Genomic DNA, 19,877 nt, shown 5'->3' with positions numbered 1-19,877 from the left:
ATGTCCCTCATGGTTATTATTGGGGAATAAGAGTGAAGAATGACTTCCCTTCAACCTGGAGGATAGACTAAATGAAAAAATTGAACTAAGAAGAAAGAATGCCCTCCAATGAGGAAGAAAATTTTACCCATCCTATAATTGCACAAGATTAAAATTGATAGTCATCTGTCAAGATGGTGTAGTCCTTCCTTTTCGACTGTGGGTCGTGGTGGTTAGGTGGGGGCTGCTGCTTTGTTTTTAGTTAAATTATGTTTCCTTATTATGTTTTTGCTTTTGAAGCTTTTTCTGAAATTTATAGGAGTTGTTTCTTGCCATAAATATAATATTAAAATCATATAGCTTGATGACTCTCAAGATGCATATATAAGTCTGGTGAAAATGCTATTCTTTTCAGGTCCAAAAGAATAATATAAAGAATAGATGTTTTTCTTATCAATCCAGTTACTTAGCAGAATCAAGATAGAAGGCTAAAGGTAAAAATATTGATGGGATTTTCTTTCAAATCATTGGGTATATTAAATACATGTAGGGGTTTAAACAGTAATGATTTTTTTACCTCATGAAGATTTTTAGAAATATGAAAAGCTTACCCAAACATAAAAAAAATACTAGCCTTGTGCAAGATTTACATAAAGAAAATGATAAAACGTTACTGAATGGTATAAAACAAGACCTGAATAAGTGAAAAATAAATCATGTACCCCTTGATAAGATGATTCCAGATTTAAATTAAAATTACAGATTTAGGGCAATTTAACTCATAATCTCATTTTGAGGAGAGGGGTTGGGGACTTGACAAATTGATTCTAAGATTAATATGTAAGTATATATTTGCATAAAAGGCTAATTGTTTTTGAGAAGGATAGTAATTTGAGTCAGTTTCCAACTTGAAGTTAAAAGGTCTTATGAAATGACTATCATTAAAGCAGTCTGGTAGAATGTGGGCCAAATACACTTGGAGTTTAGTGTGTGATAAAATGCAGTATTTGCAACTGCTATGAAAAGATGTAATATTTAATAGATAGTGTTAGAAAGACTGATTATACATGTGGAAAAGTAAAATTTGGTTCCTCTCACATACTGTTCATATCAGTAAACAATAAAGGGATTGCAACATTATACAAATATTAGGAAAAAAAGAGAAGAAAATGTCTTCATAATTTGGGGGGTAGGAGATTTTTTTATAATCAAGAAATGAAAGCTGCTCACCATGAAATAATACTGATGGGATTGATTTTATAAGAATCGAAAGACCAAATAAACAAAAATTGTATACAAGAGAACAGAATGACACTTGTGGCCAGATCCTATGTTAATAATCTTATAAGCATCAACTCATTAACCACCAGGTAACCTTGCCCCTAATCACAAACTACTAAGTGAAGGAGTGACTTGTCTCCTGTGATTCTGGAGGCAGGGCTCTCTACCACAACACCAGGAACAAAGTCAAAGACAGTGTATTTAGGCCCTGTATTCATTTTCACTGAAATTTATCCTACACTAAAAAGTGTTTGCACAGCAAAGGGAAACATCAATAAAATAAAAACATAACCCACAGAATGGAAGAACATATTCACCAATACATCTGATAAGAGGTTAGTATCCAAAATGTGTAAATAACTTACAAAACTCAACCCCCCCAAAATACAAACAACCCAATTAAAAAATGAGCAATGGACTTGAATAGACACTTCCCAAAGAGAACATACAGGTGGTCAATAGACATATGAAAAGATGCTCAATGAGATATCATCACACACCTGTTAGAATGGCTATTATCAATAAATCAACAAACAACATGTTAGCAAGGATATGGAGAAAAGGGAACCCTGTGGGTGGGAATGCACTGTGAGTGGGAATGCAGACTGGTACAGCCATCATGGAAAGCAGTATGGAGATACCTGAAAAAATTAAGAATGGATCTGCCTTTTGACTCAGTGATCCCAGTTCTGGGAATATATCTGAAGGAACCAAAAACACTAATTCAAAAGAACATAAGCACTTCTATGTTCTTTGCAGTATTATTTACAATGGCCAAGATTTGGAAGCAGCCCATTTGCCTATCAGTAGATAAGTGGGTAAAATAACTACAGGACACTTTGAATACAACATTAGAGTACTACTTAGCTTTAAAAAAGAAGAACACTTTACCCTTTGTGGCAGCATGGATAGACCTGGAGAACATTATGGTCCATCTATAATGAATGCTAAGTGAAATAAGCCAGTCAAAGAAAGACAAATACTATATGATTTCACTCATATAATCCAATGAACAAACTGAACTAACAAGAAAAATAGAGGCAGACTCATAGATAAAGAGCATGATGACAGCTAATGTATGTGGGGGTGGGGGGAGGTTAGGGGGTAAAGGGATTGAACAAAAATGAAAAAGGACTCGTGAACATGGAGAATAGTGCGATGATTGCTGAGGGAGAGGGGTATAAGGGAACTAAATTGTAATGGAAAAAAATAAACTTTCAGACAAAAAGAAAAGTTGGCATTGACAGAACATTTTTTTGTTGTTGTTGTTTTTTGTTTTTTGTTTTTAATATATTTTATTGATTATGCTATTACAGTTGTCCCATTTCCCCCCTTCTCTCCCCTCCACCCTGTACCCCCCTCCCACCCACATTTCCCCCTTTAGTTCATGTCCATGTGTCATACTTATGAGTTCTTTAGTTTCTACATTTCCCATACTATTCTTGCCCTCCCCCTATCTATTTTCAACCTACATTCGATGCTACTTATTCTCTATACCTTTTCCCCCTCTACCCTCCTCCCACCCCCCTGCTGCTAACCCTCCATGTGCCCTCCATTTCTGTGGTTCTGTTCCTGTTCTAATTGTTTACTTAGTTTCTTTTGGTTTTGCTTTAGGTGTGGTTGTTAATATTTGTGAGTTTGCTGTCCTTTTACTATACATGTTTTTTCTTTATCTTCTTTTCTTAGATAAGTCCCTTTAGCATTTCATAAAATAAGGGCTTGGTGATGATGAACTCCTTTAACTTGACCTTATCTGAGAAGCACTTTATCTGCCCTTCCATTCTAAATGAAAGCTTTGCTGGATAGAGCAATCTGGGTGGTAGGTCCTTGTCTTTCATGACTTGGAATATTTCTTTCCAGCCCCTTCTTGCCTGTAAGGTCTCTTTGGAGAAATCAGCTGACAGTCTGATGGGAACTCCTTTGTAGGTGACTGTCCCCTTATTTCTTGCTGCTTCTAAGATTCTCTCCTTCGTTTTTACCTTGGCTAATGTAATTATGATGTGCCTTGGTGTGTTTCTTCTTGGGTCCAACTTCTTTGGGGCTCTCTGAGCTTCTTGGATTTCTTGGAAGACTGTTCCCTTTGCCAGATTGGGGAAGTTCTCCTTTATTATTTGTTCAAATATGTGCTCAATCTGTTGCTTTTCCCCTTCTGATTCTGGTACCCCTATAATTCGGATATTGGAACGTTTAAAGGTGTCTTGGATGCTCTTAATCTTTTCCTCAATTTTTTGAATTCTTATTTCATCATGCTTTCCTGCTTGGTTGATTCTATCTTCCTTCTGGTCCACTGTATCGTTTTGAGACTCATATTCCTTCCTTTCACTATTGGCTCTCCTCCGCGTGTCTTCCTGCATCTGTTTTATGGTAATCTGCATTCTTTCATCTAAATTTCATCCAAAATCAACCAGTTCCGTGAGCTTTCTGATCACCAGTGTTTTGAACTGCGCATCTGATAGATTGGCTAGTTCTTGGTCGCTCAAAAGGATGAGTCCTGGGGGACTGATCTGCTCTGTTGAAAACATAGTTTTTTGTTTTTTGTTTTTTGTTTTTTCCCCCTGTCTCTCCTTTTTTTTTTTTCCGGTCTGGTTGCTCTTGTTACGGTGAGGGGCAGAGCCTTAGGTGCTCACTGGGGCTGGGCACCCCAGTCGCTAGATTGTGACGTTATATGTGGGGGCGGGGCGGGGCGGGGCGGGAGAAAACAATGGCGGTAGTTCCGTTCCCCTGGACTCAGACCCTTGTCTGGGCTTCTGGGCTGCGAGTTCTGCCCTGGTCCACAATCGCCACCCCTCTGGGTCCGCCAGCCGCAGCTTGCGTACTCAGGGATCACCGCTGCCTTCTTGCGCGCTGGATGGCTTTTGCGCCGATTTCGTGCCAAACCTTCCCCCGACCTCTGCGCGCCGCCGACCCGAGCCAGCCCCACGCCCGCCGACTCGTCTTCTCCTACCAGTCCGGATGAACGCGTCTACTTCAACTTCTTGGCTGCCCGACTTCCATTCAGATAAATCCTCTGCCGGATCTGGGTGTTATTCTGATAGTAAATTATTGTTGTAAATTATTGGTTTTCTAATCTTGGTTGTGCGAGGAGGCACGGTGCGTCCACCTATTCCTCCATCTTGCCGGAAGTCTCGACATAGAACATTTTTAAAGAGTACCTTGCACTATTATTTCTTATATGTTCAGTATAGTAGTTTTTAAGACTCTGAAGGCTTTTTATTATATTCTTTAATCATATTTAATGTAATTTGCTAGAATGTATCTCACAGTTAAATGGAACATAACTTAGCTTGAATTTCTTGAATTGTTAGAGCAATATCCTCCTTGGCAGATAATGCAACGTAAACCCTTTTTACATGAAGGCTTTATCCTCACAAATGTTCGTCTATTAGATAGGGAATAAGAATAAAAACATCTTGTGATGGACCATTCATCTGTTCTATCCCCCTCTGAACTATGCCTGAATAGTGCTTTCCAAAGGCTTAACTTTCTTTATTTTCACTTTGAAATCATTACCTTCATTTTAGGTAGACTGCATTGTTCAAAACTATTATACTCATAACAAAAAATGAGGTACATTTGTCTTCCTCAATTCATGCTAACCCATAATTCACCGTTTACTCTCAGGTGGATATTCCTGATAAAAATATCAGGAATGCCTCCTCTCTTTATCAGGGTCTTTTACAATTCAGCCCGAACCAAACACCCTCACTTCGTTTGCCATCCTTCTTCTTCATGCCACCTCTGATTTCTCACCTCAGGCCTTTCATTCATATCCAGCTCCTCACCTGGAGTGGCTTTTCCTGTATCCCCTGCATTTCAATTTTGTCATTCTTCAAGTCATCATCTAAGTTTTACCTTTTTTATGAAATGCATCTCAACACTTTAGAAATAATCTCTTTTTAATTGCTCTGGCTTTTTATATGCCTTCTATCCTCCTTTCACTGTGAACAACTTACAACATAGATCTGTTTTATTCGCCTTCATTTTCCTCTAAGTTAACATAGAGACACATAGTAGGTCTCTAGTATGTTTTTGTTTTTTAGTTAATGATTTAATTAATCCCTCAGGGCTTCCATAGCTTATTTTGTAAACAATACATTCTAAAATGATGCTTAGGACTTAAGGCTTTGAAACGCATCAATTTAAAAAATCTATTCACTCTTGAAAAACTTTCTAGTCACTTATGTATGTACACAGACCTTGGTTCACAGAAGTATTTCTTTGAAAATCTAAGGGATTGCATACATATACGTAAGTACCAAGGGAACGAGGCTGTCAAAGAGCGGACTAGACCTCGTCAAGGAGACATGCGGATGCAAGAACTCAGTGGCTGTCGAGGAGGTCCCCACAGACAGCACCTGCAGCAGCAGCGGGAAGTGCTTTGAAGGTTCAGAGTCGCTCTTCTGCTGAATAACTGAATATCCACAGAGCCAAGGTCCATGACCTTGAGCACAGCAGATCTTTTTTGCTGAATACGATCTTATTCCAAGAGAAGTCCGATCATTCTTCCTGGTAGCCAAGAAAACCTCAGAGCTTTCAAACCACTTTGCTCTAAGAGACGCCTCAAATCTGCTAAGGCAGCCCACAGGACGAAAGAACCACAGAATGCACTTGAATTGCTTGGAAGCATAAAACTTTCCATTTTGTACAGAACTCTCATGTATCTAGGTTGTATGCCAAGTAGGAAAAGGAGCCTGACCTGAAGCAGGAAAGGCTGATGGGCTGCTTCTGCGCCTTCCTTGAATCTGAGCTGGAAGAAGAATGAAGGATTTGTTTCAAGGAGGAGAATCACAGGGCCTGCCAGTAGTGGGGACATTCCATCTTGACCCATCTGCCCACTCTTCCGTTTTCTCTCCTTTCAGCCTTTACATAGCCTGCTTTTTAACGAGTCAAGGAAGCAACAGCAAATGGAGGAAATGGGGAAGAAACTCTTTGTTTTCAGACTGAAACACATGTAAAGAAAACTAGCAGACATTTGTTAAAGGCTTTTTGTGAGGAGGCTTTTAGTCCACATTTGATTTGGTTAAAATCCTGAGCCGATTGTTTATCAAGGCACAGCAGCAAGGGAAGCAAAAATCAGTCCTTTGTGCATTTGTCTATTAGAATAAGGAAGGGGAACTTAGACATTTAAAATTTCAGCCTGCGGTGTGCAGAGACGTGCCAACGTGTGAAAGAAAGATGGGCCTGTCAAGGAGACCTTGTTGATGAATGGGTGTCGGCTCTCCCTGTTAACTGTATCAGGGCTCGCTCTTGTTCTGCATCTTTCTGTATGTGTTGCCTGTTTTTTCCCAGGACTTCCTCCTGTGACTTTCTTTTTAGAGTAGAATATCCTTGTTTATAATATACACAGTGGGATAGTTAGCTTTATATTCTCTTCATCAGCTTCAGGTTTTATGATGACCAACAAATAAAAAGCACAGGCTTTTAAGGTTTAGAAACATTTTCCATCTTTGAATGTTTGCATCAGGTTTTGCCAGAAATACTTAAACCTTATATATTTGTATAAAGAAAGTTTTGGAGAGATTAACCACATTTATTTTTATTTAAAAAATGAAAACAATTGAATTCAGCTACTTGGGGGTTTCTGTGTGTTTGGCTAAGTGTGATTGAGTGGGTAGCAAGACATGTATGCAATATCAGCACAGGTTTTAGATTTCCATACTATCTGAAGGGCTTGAGTAGTCACTGATGGGTTTTACATAAAGATTGACCCATAAAAGGAAAGCTGTGACTTCAAAGTCCTAAAGTCAGCCTGCTAATGCACAAAGAAAAAAGAAGAAATGCACTTAAGTGTTCCCAATTTCTAAAATGAAGTATTCCAGCCACTTACAAATTACTCAAGCAATGTGCACAGGTAAACACTACTGTATGTGGACAGGTTATATCTGATGTGTTTTTTATATCTTAAAGAGCCATATAATTTTGTCACATTATATAATTAAATTAGTACAGTTATAGAAACACAATTATTACACAATAAATGCCTAGGTCATATCTCTCTAAACATTTGATTCTCTCCATGTCTGCATGTTAGAATCACCTGGAAAACATTTGAAATCTCAGTACCCAGGCCACACACTGGACCAATTAAATTCAAATATCTAGTTGGGGGAAGGAGCGAGACCTATGTATCAATATATTTCAAAGTTCTTTAGATGATTTCAAGTTGAGAATCACTATAAATATCAAGCATTGTATTATATCACCTCAGCCTGATATACCTAATTAGCCAGTAATTAGCTTCTTGTCAACATAGTGAAATGTATTCAATTTATGTTTATTTTTATTGTAAAAATGATATAGCTTTTTTCACATCGTGCATAATACTACAGGCTGAAAATGCATTGTCTGTTTGTAAGTAACAATATTTGAACATTTGAGTCAGAGGTGTTCACTATAGTAGTATACATCAAAAAACTACAAAATTCAAATTTTGTAGTTTTAACCTTGATGATAAGGTTAATATAGTTATTACAAATACAGTGAGGGAGTTGAGATAATTCTCACTTTGAGATTGTAGCTGAGAAAAATAATAGTAATATTATTTGATCATATGAAAACTATAAAGCTAAAGTTTTGTATATTTTTCTCTCAAAATTATAAAAGTAGGTATTGGAGAAATAGCTTACATTAGGACAGAATGTCATGTTGGAATAAAACAGACTGGACTGTAGTCTTCAAAACGAATATTTTCTTTCCTCTGAAACTTTAGAGGTGTCCATTCAGACCTATACAAAACAGTATTAGAAATGCAAGAGTGTGGAGTAGGAAAAACATGGGGTTTGGAGCCAGAGACCTAAATTCTGGTCTGAGGCATTTGCACACTAAGTGGTTTTTGCCAAATCTCTTAAGATCTCTGGGTCATAGTTTTCTTATCTGTAAAATTAAGTTAATTTCAAACAATTTCTATAAAAACTAGAAGAGTGCATTGCAAATAGCAAGCTGATATAGTGTATGTGAATCCTGGATAACTGGGAAAAAATTTTTGAAAGCTGTTGAATCACTTTACCTTTTATAGTTTTATGAATTGTTTATAGAGGGGGCATGTAATTGGGGAATGGAGATGGAGACATCGTATTTGTAGCATGAAAAATAAAACATCATACATTCTCTCCAAATACTGTCAAAACAAATGATTTTTAGAAAGAAAAGTTTGTTTCAAAAGGATATTGGCTTCTTACAATTAGTAGAAAAGGGGGGAAAAAAACATTTTCAGCCTGCGAATGTGGATTTTTGTCCTCTCCTTGAGACCAGAGAACTCTCACCGTGAGAAGTGAATGGATGTATTATTGTGAGTTACAGCTGCTGATTTAGGAGGTGATATTATTCAATCTGGCCAGAATCTTCTCTTACTAATCAAATTACTTCCAAACTAAAAAGTGATAATGTGCTTTGTTTTTTGATTTCTTCATTTTATTTCATCTCACTTTTGTGATATTTGCTGGGAAATGAGTTCTTTCTGTGGAGAGAGTAAGTTAAGGGAAGTCCTAGAACTTTACAAAAAAAACATTGATTTTGAAGCTAAGCTGGTTATTGGAAGTAACTAGGAACTCAAAATAACAATAAAGTATCAGGAATACCACCTCAAGCTTATTACATTTGGACTTAAGGCAATGGGTGCTGTAAATATGCTATTTAGAAGGGTTTTCCGGGTGATTCCTCTGGCCAGCGCTCAGCTTCTCATCCCAACTTCACAAGCTCATAACCTTCTTGCAGGTCTCCTTCTTCCAGCTCTAAGATTCATATTCTGTGATTCACTGTGATATTCTGTGATTTCCGATAAAGTTTCATAGTTCAAATAAAATTAGTCACAAATGAGCCAATTATCTTTTTTTTTTTACAATGGAGTCTAAATCCTAAGTTTATAACATAGGTAGAACTAAAAAGAATGTTGTAACGATTCTTCACATCATAGGAAAGATGTTCTTTTGATATTAAATCCCAACATCAACTTGCTGACAATGTCAGGTGAAAATCAATGAGCAGGGTGTCTTTCTGTCACAATGCTTTCCCTACCTACATGTCCATGTTTTATAATTCCATTTTCTCCACCCACCACCCCCTCTAATCAAAAGTCTGGACTGAGAGTAAAGACTTCAGAGTAACGCAATGAAAGTTAATCTGCTTTGGGGAATTCAGAACTTGAAAGGAGTTGCTTTGAGTCTGGGGTTCACTGTAGTCACGGTACCTGACAGGAAACTGGAAACCCCATAGGAAACTGGGAACTCTACTCTGAGGAGATTAGACTTTTCTGTTTTTTCTTCCTTTCCAAGACTTGGTGGTTCGATGATTCTTTCTATTCTATGAGTTATTTCCAAAATCTTTCTAATAAAATCTGTGTGTTTACACTTAGGCTTGACCTCTACTGGTGTTGGAAAAGAAATAAGGCCCAATGGAATACAGTGTACACAATGAATTAACTTCTCTCCTATGTATCTAGAAGGGTGCTAGTTTTGTGCCATCCTTGGGTGAATTGAGAAAATAATATTCAAATTAGATGAGGTACCTAGGATGAGAAATGCTGAGCTAGATGGGATGAGGGGAGGTTATGGAAAAATCAGTATATAGTTAGTAATAATAACAATTCCATAATCATTATGTTACAGATCCTCATTTTTAAAATTCTGAAAGTGCAGCATGACATCATCAATAAATCATTGTAGAAGGAAACTTAGACTCTGCTTATAGATACCTGTGGTCATATACACCAACCATAAAGTGGGGAACTGAATCCAGGGCTCCTAATTAATTCTGAATTAAGCACTCTATCCATCCATAGAAAAACACTATTTAGTGTTAATTAATTCTCCTATATTTTTATTGAAGGAATATGTATAACCCCAAATTAATTTATATAAACTTATAGTAAGTGATATCAGCTTTCTCTTAAAATATTTTATTATCTTAGGAATTGCATTTATGTGGACAAGAACCTTAAATTTGGGAGAAAAAATAATTAAATATATTCTTTTAACACTCCAGCATACATAGGACCAGGAAATCTGTAAAAGATATTTTTGGAGGGCTAAGAAAGAAAAGTGATCAGAATAGAAAGTTTATTTCTGATGGAGTATGACTGGGAAATCTTTCCCTGTCCCTTTGTTTTTCTCAATTTCTAAGTCCTTAGAATATGACAGGAAAACTGGCTCTACAAGCCCAAAGAGACAGAGGTTGCTATAAAAATTTCTTTTTAAAAGCAACAGCCATCAAAAATCTTGAAAGACATTTTAAGTCCAGTATGTTGTTTAATTTTGACAGCAGGAAAGCAATAGAATTTGGCACAGAGTTGAGCCTCAGTAAATGTTTATTGAGTGAATCAATACAACTGTGGCTCGATAAATCCAGAATGTTATAGAACCATAGAATTTTAAAATTAACACTGGGGATCACTTAGTCCAGCGATGTGACTTTGCTAGGGAGGAAAATAAGGCCCAGCAGGGCTAAGCGGAGTGACTAAGGCCAGAGAGCTGAAAAGTGGCTGCATGGAAACCGGTGCTCAGCTCTCCTGATCCTTAGTTCAAGGTTCTTCCCTGAGAAAATGGAAACTGAAAACTGTAAAAGCACAAAAATCTCATGAAATCATTTTGCATATCATCTAGGTACAAAGATGATTAAAAGAATAAACCATCAACACAGACATAATTTTTTCCTTCTTCTATGCTGTTTGTTATACTTCCATCTTTCTTGCTCCATGAACCTTAATTATCTAAAAAATTTCCTAGAATTAGGGTGTTGAGCATAATAATGTTATTAATAAAAAACTCTGGTAGAAAACTGTTGTTTTAAACTTCTGAATAATTCCTTTAAACTGTAGTATCTCTTTTAATAATAATGCTAATAATAAGTAATAATTGATTGCTTGCTACATGTCCAGTATGAATATGTGTGTATAATGTACATTCAGAGAAATTTTCCTAATAGAATTTTTGACTAGATCCCCACAAAATAAAATAACTTAAGTAAACTCCACTATAAAAGGAACCTCTAAAAACTGAGTAAGTTATCTCCCACAGCACTTACTGGAAGTTGACCCTTTGACCATTCCTCACACACTGTCCTTCTCCCCTTCCCTATCTACCTAGGCATTAAGGGTCAGGGAGCAGGGAAAATAGTCACTAGGCTATATGCCCTGTGCAAATACTGTTCAAAGAGAAATATGCTTCCTTTGTTCAAACTAATTGGGGAAAGAGACTACTGCAGACTCGAATGGAGAGCCTGAGTATGCCTGCGGAAAAGGAAGGCTGGCATTCCACATTGCTCGTCCTTGGTAGTGCATGCATCAAACTTGCTGACATGCCCTGTGCCTTTCTGTGTAGGGGAGAGGGGGATTGGCAGGGGCCAAAGAGACAAAAGGACTATTGCTTACACTCTCAACATTTGGTGTAGCCAGGCTGACTAAGATTCTGTGGGTCCAGCAGACACTCCACTCAGGCTGGAGCTTGAGCCATCTGGCCATTATTACAAGAAGGCTGCTTGTTGGGCCAGAGGATTCCAGTAGCCAGATGCTCTGGGGTATTATGTGAAGATTGGAGCTGAAGGATGAAGCAGATTGGGCCACATGAATCTCTCTCCCATTTTCTCTCTCTCTCCCTCCCGCAAAATGCAAGAGCTAAGTCTCAAGGCAGATGTTAAGAAGATGCCTAGATCCATACCACCTCTTTCCCCTCCTCTTCAACCCTGACTGTCAGATGGGAGATGACATTTGTGTCAAATGTTAGCTTAAAGTTATAAATTCTATATATAGACCAAGTGGATAATAAGATGATTTCAAACTTGAAATTATTTTCTCAATATTTATTTTATAATTGTCTGTAAATACAGTATATCTGTAAATCTACTATAAATATAACTATTACTATAATTATATATTACATAATTTACTTCTTTACTTGGCATACAAAGAAATCATAAGTTTATATGGAGACTCTTTGTCCTGTACTCACCAAGCTATGTTTTTATTTTGATTGTGTCACTGGCTTCTTCCAGATTGTAAAACGCAGGAATCTAGTTGTCATAAATTCAGTTGTTTGAAGTTGAGCCCAAGGCAGGCCCAGAAGGTGCAATAGTGCACACCTGGTTAATGCCAGAGTATTTGTTTATTACCTTCCCTAGGTGTCATATGATCTATGCAGAACTGGCTGGTCATCAGTCCAGACAGGCGCAGAGTGGCCTGTTTGCTTCATAGCACCTGCAGTTACTTAAACAAATGCAAATCAGTTGTACAATAGAATTGAAAAATTGTTATGCTAGAGTTTTGGACCATGTCCTATTTTTCTGGAAAAATACGTTCAAGTTTAAGCTGCATTTAGTTTTGGTCATGAATTAGAGGTTCATTCCATGGCTCTATCTGGTAACTCAGGAAGAGCTTGAAATTAGAATTAAAGGGCAGGGTTATATTTTGATTCTACTCCAATTAGTTATGTGACCATAATTTTATCTGTTGGGCTTTCAGTCTCTTGATCTAATACATGAAGGTAGAGGATTAGGTAATACCTAAGTCTCCTTTAGCTTTCACATTTAATAACCTCAGATATCATTAAAAGTGCATCTATCTTTTGCAGTTATCTGATGGATGCTTGGCAACTTATTTCCAGATTGGTTGTTTTGAGGTATACCTAAGTTGAAATAAAACCTTGAAAAATGAATATTTTATAAAGCTTGATTTCTTGCTTCAGACAATAGAAGTTGGCCTCAGAACCTACATAGGTTGTATCATATTTGGGACTTTTAGAATGTTTTACAACATTGCATTAGGAAGAAAAATCTAAGGAAAGAATAACCTCTACCTTTAAAGTAATGCATTTTTTCCTTATTTCAATAAATTGATTATTTTGATTTCTAAATTGCACAGGGTTGTAGCAAATAAAACAATGCCATTTCCTGTAACACTTCCTAGGGACCAAGGATTTAACCTGGATGTGATTTTTAATAGGCAGATTTTCCTTCTCTGTTTTTCCACACTTGCTTTATCTTTATAGTTAGAAAAAGCAATGCCCTTTTATTTAATTTAATAACACAGTTTTCTAGTGTATACCTTTGTTTAGTCAAGGATGTTTTGGCAAAATGTTCTCGTGTGTTTGACTTCTAGAGTACAAAAACAAATGAAACAAGTCTCTACCTCAAATGCCTGTTTTTGTTTTTCTTTCACATGTTGATTTTAGTTTCTGGTTTTGTTTGAACACAACCTTAGAATCACATGAATATGCTAAAACCTTACAAACCTGTGTGATTTGGGTTTGTATACACAAAAAGCGAGAAAAATCAGGAACAATAATGTAGGCCTGTTTAGGCATAAGAAATGGCCTGCCATTCTTTGTAGATATAGGGACAGCAGGACTTCTGTCTCCCTAGGGGCATCCTTCAGTTAGTAAAGAAGTTCTATGAACTTGCAAGTCATAGAACAGTGTCAAATTAACAAGATTTTTACCCCATGCATAACGGTAAGGAGCACTGTCCCCAAAATTAATTTCTATGTGGACTCGAAGGTCATTTAACCTCTCTTTGTCTAACATCCTTCTTCATAAAGTAGAAATTGGTGATACTTTGTGTTGAAAAGGATCTACTTGTTCAAGTTACCATCCAGAGACTGAAGACTGTATGAAGTGGAATGTTCCACATATGGATAACTCTGTTGGAAAGTATTCATCATTTTGAGAAATATTTTCCATAGCATTCATGCTTGGATTCTGCTCATACAGAATGGAATTATATTTCTAAAGGACATCTTCCTGATATTTGAAGATGCTGTCATATGCACCCTAAGTCTTTTCTTTAGAGTTATTTATATAACCTCACATAATCTAGAAGTCTTTTACTATCTTAGCAGGTATCCGCACAGCCTCGCTCTACTATCTTAGCAGGTATCCGCACAGCCTCGCTCACCCAAGTAGGACTATAACAGCCATTAGTTGACCAGCACTAATGCACAGGACTATCCCAGCCCTCTTCTAAGTGCTTTTGTAAATGTAACTCAAGCTTACATGGGCTTTTTGAGTGCCTCAATCATGCCAATGATTCATGTTCTAAGTTCTCCAGAGATTTTGCTTTATTTCTGTTGTGTCTAGGAACTCATGTTTCCTGCATGCTATTACTTGTTCGGTTGGGTGGTTTTGGACCAGAGAATAGAAAACTCAGGTTTATTCCCATCAGATTTGACTTTGTTAAAATCGGCTCATCCAGTTGGCATAATAAGAAATTATAGAATTCCAATTTTTCCATTGAACATTTCCTCAGAAAATTAGAGTAGTAAGAATTATGTATTTTTATCTAAGTTGTTGGAGGGATGGATGTTAAATAGGACTAAAATACAAGGGTATCCTGTTAGATCTCTTCTCCAATTTATAACAACATAAGCAAATTAATACAGAATATTAAATTAATGCTCCAAGTTTTTGAAGTTTATTTTTTAATTGTTTCTCTAATTCTACCATTGCTATGATTAGTAATAGAAAGTCCTTTCACCTTGACATTGATCCATTGATCAATATATTTAGAGGATGGTCCTCCAAACAATTAGAATTATATCCATGAAGCCTAACATATTTTCTCTAAATTTCATGAGGTATTTCTGAAGAGCAAATAATAATGGATATTACTATGCATTCAAAAGTTTTTAAATGCAACATAATTGATATTATTACTATTGCTGTTATTTTAGTTTTTACTAATAAATGTAGCATTAACAGGAGTAGTGTCTTGCTCATCACCTTATTAATCAGGAAGAAAATATTTTATCAGGTTAATTTTCTGTTATTCAAGTTATTTAGAACTTTTATTGAAATAAAATACTAGGAAGTGCACATATCATAAGTGCAGAGCTATATGAATTTTTGCACTCTGAGCGCACCGTGCCATAACCACCACTCAAATCAACAACAGAATTTTACTAGCACCCCGGACGTCCTCCTCACTAACACCCCCTCCATTTCCACTAAGGCTAGCCACGATCTTGGCTTAAAATAGTCCAAATTAGTTCTGTTTGGTTCTAAATCGTTTACATACTTGGGATCATAAATATGTTCTCTTTTGTGTCTGGCATGTTTTTTGCTTAACATTATTATTGTGGGATTTATCCATATTTTTGCATGTGGTAGTTGTAGAACATATATTCTCAGTGCTGTTTAATATCCCCTTGTATGACTATACCCCAATTTGTTTATCCAGTCTACTATAGATTGTATTTCAGTGGTGTTCAGTTTGAGGCTATTATGGATAGCACTACTGAAAACATCCTGACATGTTACTCTGATGATCTTTGTGTGCATTTTTGTCAGATATATAGTTACAAGTGGAATTTCTGGATGGTAGGGTAGGTATATGTTCAGCTTTAAAAATACTGCCAAACAATTTTAAAAATTAGTTCCCACCAGTAATATAAGAGAGTTCTAATTGCTCCACATCCTTGTACATTTATCTTTTTTTATTTTATTCATTGTAGTGGGATGTGTTGATATTTTATTTTGGTTTTACTTTTTAATTCTAATTAATAAAGTTGAACATCTTTTCATTATGCCTTTTTATTATGGAGTGTATGTTCAAGTATTCTGTCTGTTTTTCCTGTTGGTTTGTCTAGTCCTTTTTTCTTACTGATTTATACAAATACTATGTGTATTCTGGATATAAGTATTTGTGTGTGTGTGTGTGTGTATTTGTGGATCAAATTTCTTGTTGATATTTATTGTTTTAGCATATATTAGAAGTACACAAGATATTTGGGTCTATATTTTTGCATGGACCCATATTTAAATATTCAACAGTAAAACATACATAACTGTTCATTGGGGTGCGATTTGCATATGAAAATGCATATAGCATAAAACTTGATGAATGATATAGTAGCAGACAAAGAATTGGAGAAAATGAAGTCATCTTATGTTGTGGAATAGAATGATGTATATATTTTCATATAGGATGCATCTTCTTTCATGAAAAAGAACATAACAAAAATATTTTCTCTGCTTTGATTTATGTCTCATTTATGATGTTCTAAGGTAATGGCATAATCTACAGAGTGAATTTTTCCAAAACTGTATGGTTGCATTTAATGCAAATTTGAATTACCCCAATTTGAAGTTAAACAGTATGAAAGGAGTGACACTATATTTTCACTTTTAAGTAACAAGAATATCATAGTGTTGACAGTCAACATTCATATCTTAATAGCTTGCCGTCTAGTGAATTGCAAACTCTGTTTAATACAATTCTCTTTCACTCTGCCATATCATCTGGCAAACGAATCTTTTGTCAAAATTTATTCCAACTTATGCAGACTTGGAATGCTGTGAGGTCACATGGATAAAGTGCTACAGCCTTTTAATTAGACCAAACCTCTTCAAGTCTCCAGACTGTTTTATGTTATCTAAAATTAGTCAGATGGCTGACTTCTGGTCCTGTTTCTGTTACTGGCATATCCCTGAACTTGACAAGTCATTTGAACTCTATGGACCTCACTTTCTTAATAAGGTAAATTAAAGGTTTGGGCTACAGGAGCTTCTCTAAAACTCCCTGTGATCAGGGACCTGCTCTGAAAGTTCACTGGGAATAAAAATGTAGCAAATGTCACCTTCAGATAGGAGGATCACCATATATGATATATCTACATGTATAAAAATATTTTCTCCCAAATGTTACTTTAGATTCTTACTTTTTATGATGTTATTTATGAATAGGTATTCTTAATTTTAGTGTGGTTGAATTTATCAGTATTTTATTAGTACTTTTTAATGCCTGTTTAGTAAATCCTTATATACTTCAGTATCATAATATCTTGTTTTTGAGAAGTTTTACAGATTTGCCTTCCTAATTTATATGCTTGTCATAGAGAATTAATTTTTATAAACAAAATAACATAAAGATCCATTTGTGAGTTTTTCCAGGACCATTTATTGATTAATTTATACTTTGCTCACTTATCTGTAATGCTTGACTTTATATAAATCCATTTCATATATATTTAAGGTTCTTTTCACTTGGATTATCTTTATTCTTCCCCTTTTGTCTATCCTAATGCATTATCTTAACCACCATATTTTTCTAATAAATGCCCATCTTTAGATAGGAAAGTTTGTTTATTTTCTTTCTCTGTCATATCCTGGCTAATTTAGGTTTTAGTTTCTCCCATAGAACTTATAGAATCAGGTTTTCACATTCATTTAAAAAGTCATTGATAAAAAATGAATAAAAAATTAAAAATTCATTGAGGTTTACATTAAAATTTCATTGAAGCTATAAGTCTATTTATATATATTTAAAACATTGATTGTCCCAAGTACATAGAACCCTGTAATCTTTCTGAAATATCTTATTAAGCCCAATAGTTTTTGTAGATTGTCCAGATCTTTCAACTTAGACAACACTATTTGCTAATATGGTGTTACATTTCCTTATAATCTTTATAATACTCATATTTTTCTTGTCTTCCTACATTAGCTAGGACTTTAAATATAGTGTGTTAATAATGGGCATTCTTATTCTGTTTCTGATCTTAAAGAAAATATTTTCAATTTCACAGAAATGTGTGGCATGTATTATTTGTTTTAGGTTGCTTATCATATTAGGTAGGCAAGGAGCAAGACGTCTACTATTTCCAGTACACCCCAACTTTGCCACGTGCCTCTACAGGCATCTCATGTTATCCTGAGAAATTGGTATCAATAAGCATTTTAAGAAACAGAGATTTAAAAATACATATAATTGCCCCCAGTACAGTTTGACAGTGGCCGTACTAGAATCTAAATTCACCGTTTGGCCTGCCTTTTCCTTCAGTATATCAGAAATACTTAGCTGTGCTTGTTCCTATAGCAAGCCACTTACCATTTTGAACTCACCAGAGAAGCAGACACCCAGACTGTGAACTTTCAGAGACAAGAATTAGGCCGGCCTTGGCTCACTCCATTAACCCAAAAGTCTAGCACTGGGCTTAACACTTGTGAGGTGTTCAGCCAGTATTCTGAGTGTATGGATGGGAGGGACCATGTGTATAGTTCATGTTGTCTTTGCTATGACTCTGACTCAGAATGTGGTAGGTATGGCCTAACCACTAGTCTTTACTCATGGTTTACTAGTAGGCAGTGGCACACTCCTTTGTGAAAGTCCCTAGGTGCTCACTGTCTTAGTGCCATGTGTTGCCTACTTATAGCCACTGATGGCACTTTCTGAATCCAGGGAGTCAGGTCATTGGGCACGGGTGAACTGAAGCCTTGGTTTGAGCTCTGATGCAAAGACATGAGTTATATAATCAAATTAAAATAACCCTAAGGTTAAAAAACAAAGAAAAAACTATTGCCACCATTACGGCGAGATCTTTTTGGTACACGAACCTGCCAGTGAGCATAGTAGAGATGCTATATTACCAGCAAAATGGATTAAGATTCTTCAGTACCACTTGTAGTTCCATGTTTATAGATTATCAGAGGCTAATTCCAGACCATTTCATTTCATTTTTCTTGGCACAATGCCATCATTGCCCAGGGAGTTGAGGGAGCGTTAGCCTCACACTTTTCCTTTGGTTAAAGTCATTTCATCTATGGAGAATACTGTTCTTTCCAAATAGCCACATTTCTTTTTGATCTGTCTAGTATCTTGTGGGATTCACGTTGTTACTCCTAAATATGGTAGAGACTGCGGTATATAGAAAATGTTTAGACTTCGTTTATATGCTATCCTCATGATGATGTACTGGAATTCCTACCAGTCTCATAAAAGCCAGCCCTACCATCTGCTTGGTGAGATCAGAGAATGAATCAACAATCCAGCTAACTCCATTAAGTTTTCTATCACTGCTCCCTTTATCCAGGGAGAAAAATTGTATCTCCTGTATAACACTACAGATCTATTTACTCCCAGACCAAATTCTAATTTTATTTTTTCTTTGCTTTCTCTTCACCAGATAATTAGTTATGGTTTCTCAGTGATGAAAATATTTGTCTCTTCACTGAGATCTTTGAATATAAGCTTCTCACTGAAAATTAAAATAATGCCTCAGTTGGATGGAGAGAATGTTGCAAACACGTTGGAGGCCATGGTTGCCAGCAGAGTAGAACCATCCCGTCTGCATATATGGCACCTGATTCATGCCCCGGAGATACCGCAGAGCTGCCTTTTCTGATCAGAGCTCTTGTAATAATGCTTAAAAATTAATTGAATTTTCAAGAATGTCAGCTTTAGCTACCAAGGTGGATGGCCCAGTGGCTGAGGAGGTTTAGTAAATGGTATATACTGCCACCTACAGGAATATTTGACTCTCTTGGACAGAGCTCTCGTGGGTCATACATGTTTGTTAGCCAAAGAGTTAATATGCGGACTGATTATTTTTTTCTGTTGAAATCTGCTGATCTACATAGTATATTTATTGCTTTACTTATGCATATATGTATCTGTTTTCCTCTAGGAAAAGAAGAATATATTGCCACTTTCAAAGGATCTGAATACTTCTGCTACGATTTGTCTCAAAACCCCATTCAGAGCAGCAGTGACGAAATAACTCTGTCCTTTAAAACCCTTCAAAGGAATGGACTGATGCTTCACACTGGGAAATCAGCTGATTATGTCAATCTTGCCCTGAAAAATGGAGCTGTCTCTCTGGTCATTAATTTGGGATCAGGGGCCTTTGAAGCACTAGT

At 36.3% G+C, this 19,877-nt stretch overlaps 1 protein-coding gene across 32 annotated transcripts in view; it reads left to right on the top strand.

Moving 5' to 3' along the window:
- Positions 1–19,877, top strand: part of NRXN1 (neurexin 1) — a 1,086,661-nt gene that overhangs the window by 396,595 nt on the left and 670,189 nt on the right. For all 32 annotated transcript variants that reach the window (XM_036030058.1, XM_036030055.1, XM_028514420.2 and 29 more), the window contains one exon: positions 19,646–19,877. This exon is cut by the window's right edge and continues 70 nt beyond it. In XM_036030058.1, coding sequence (XP_035885951.1) covers positions 19,646–19,877 — 232 coding nt within the window. The remainder of the gene's footprint in view (positions 1–19,645) is intronic.

This window comes from Phyllostomus discolor, chromosome 6 (assembly GCF_004126475.2).
Source record: "Phyllostomus discolor isolate MPI-MPIP mPhyDis1 chromosome 6, mPhyDis1.pri.v3, whole genome shotgun sequence".
Lineage (NCBI taxonomy): Eukaryota > Metazoa > Chordata > Mammalia > Chiroptera > Phyllostomidae > Phyllostomus > Phyllostomus discolor.
Note: the sequence above shows the minus strand (reverse complement) of the source record. Positions and strands in the feature narration are given on the sequence as shown.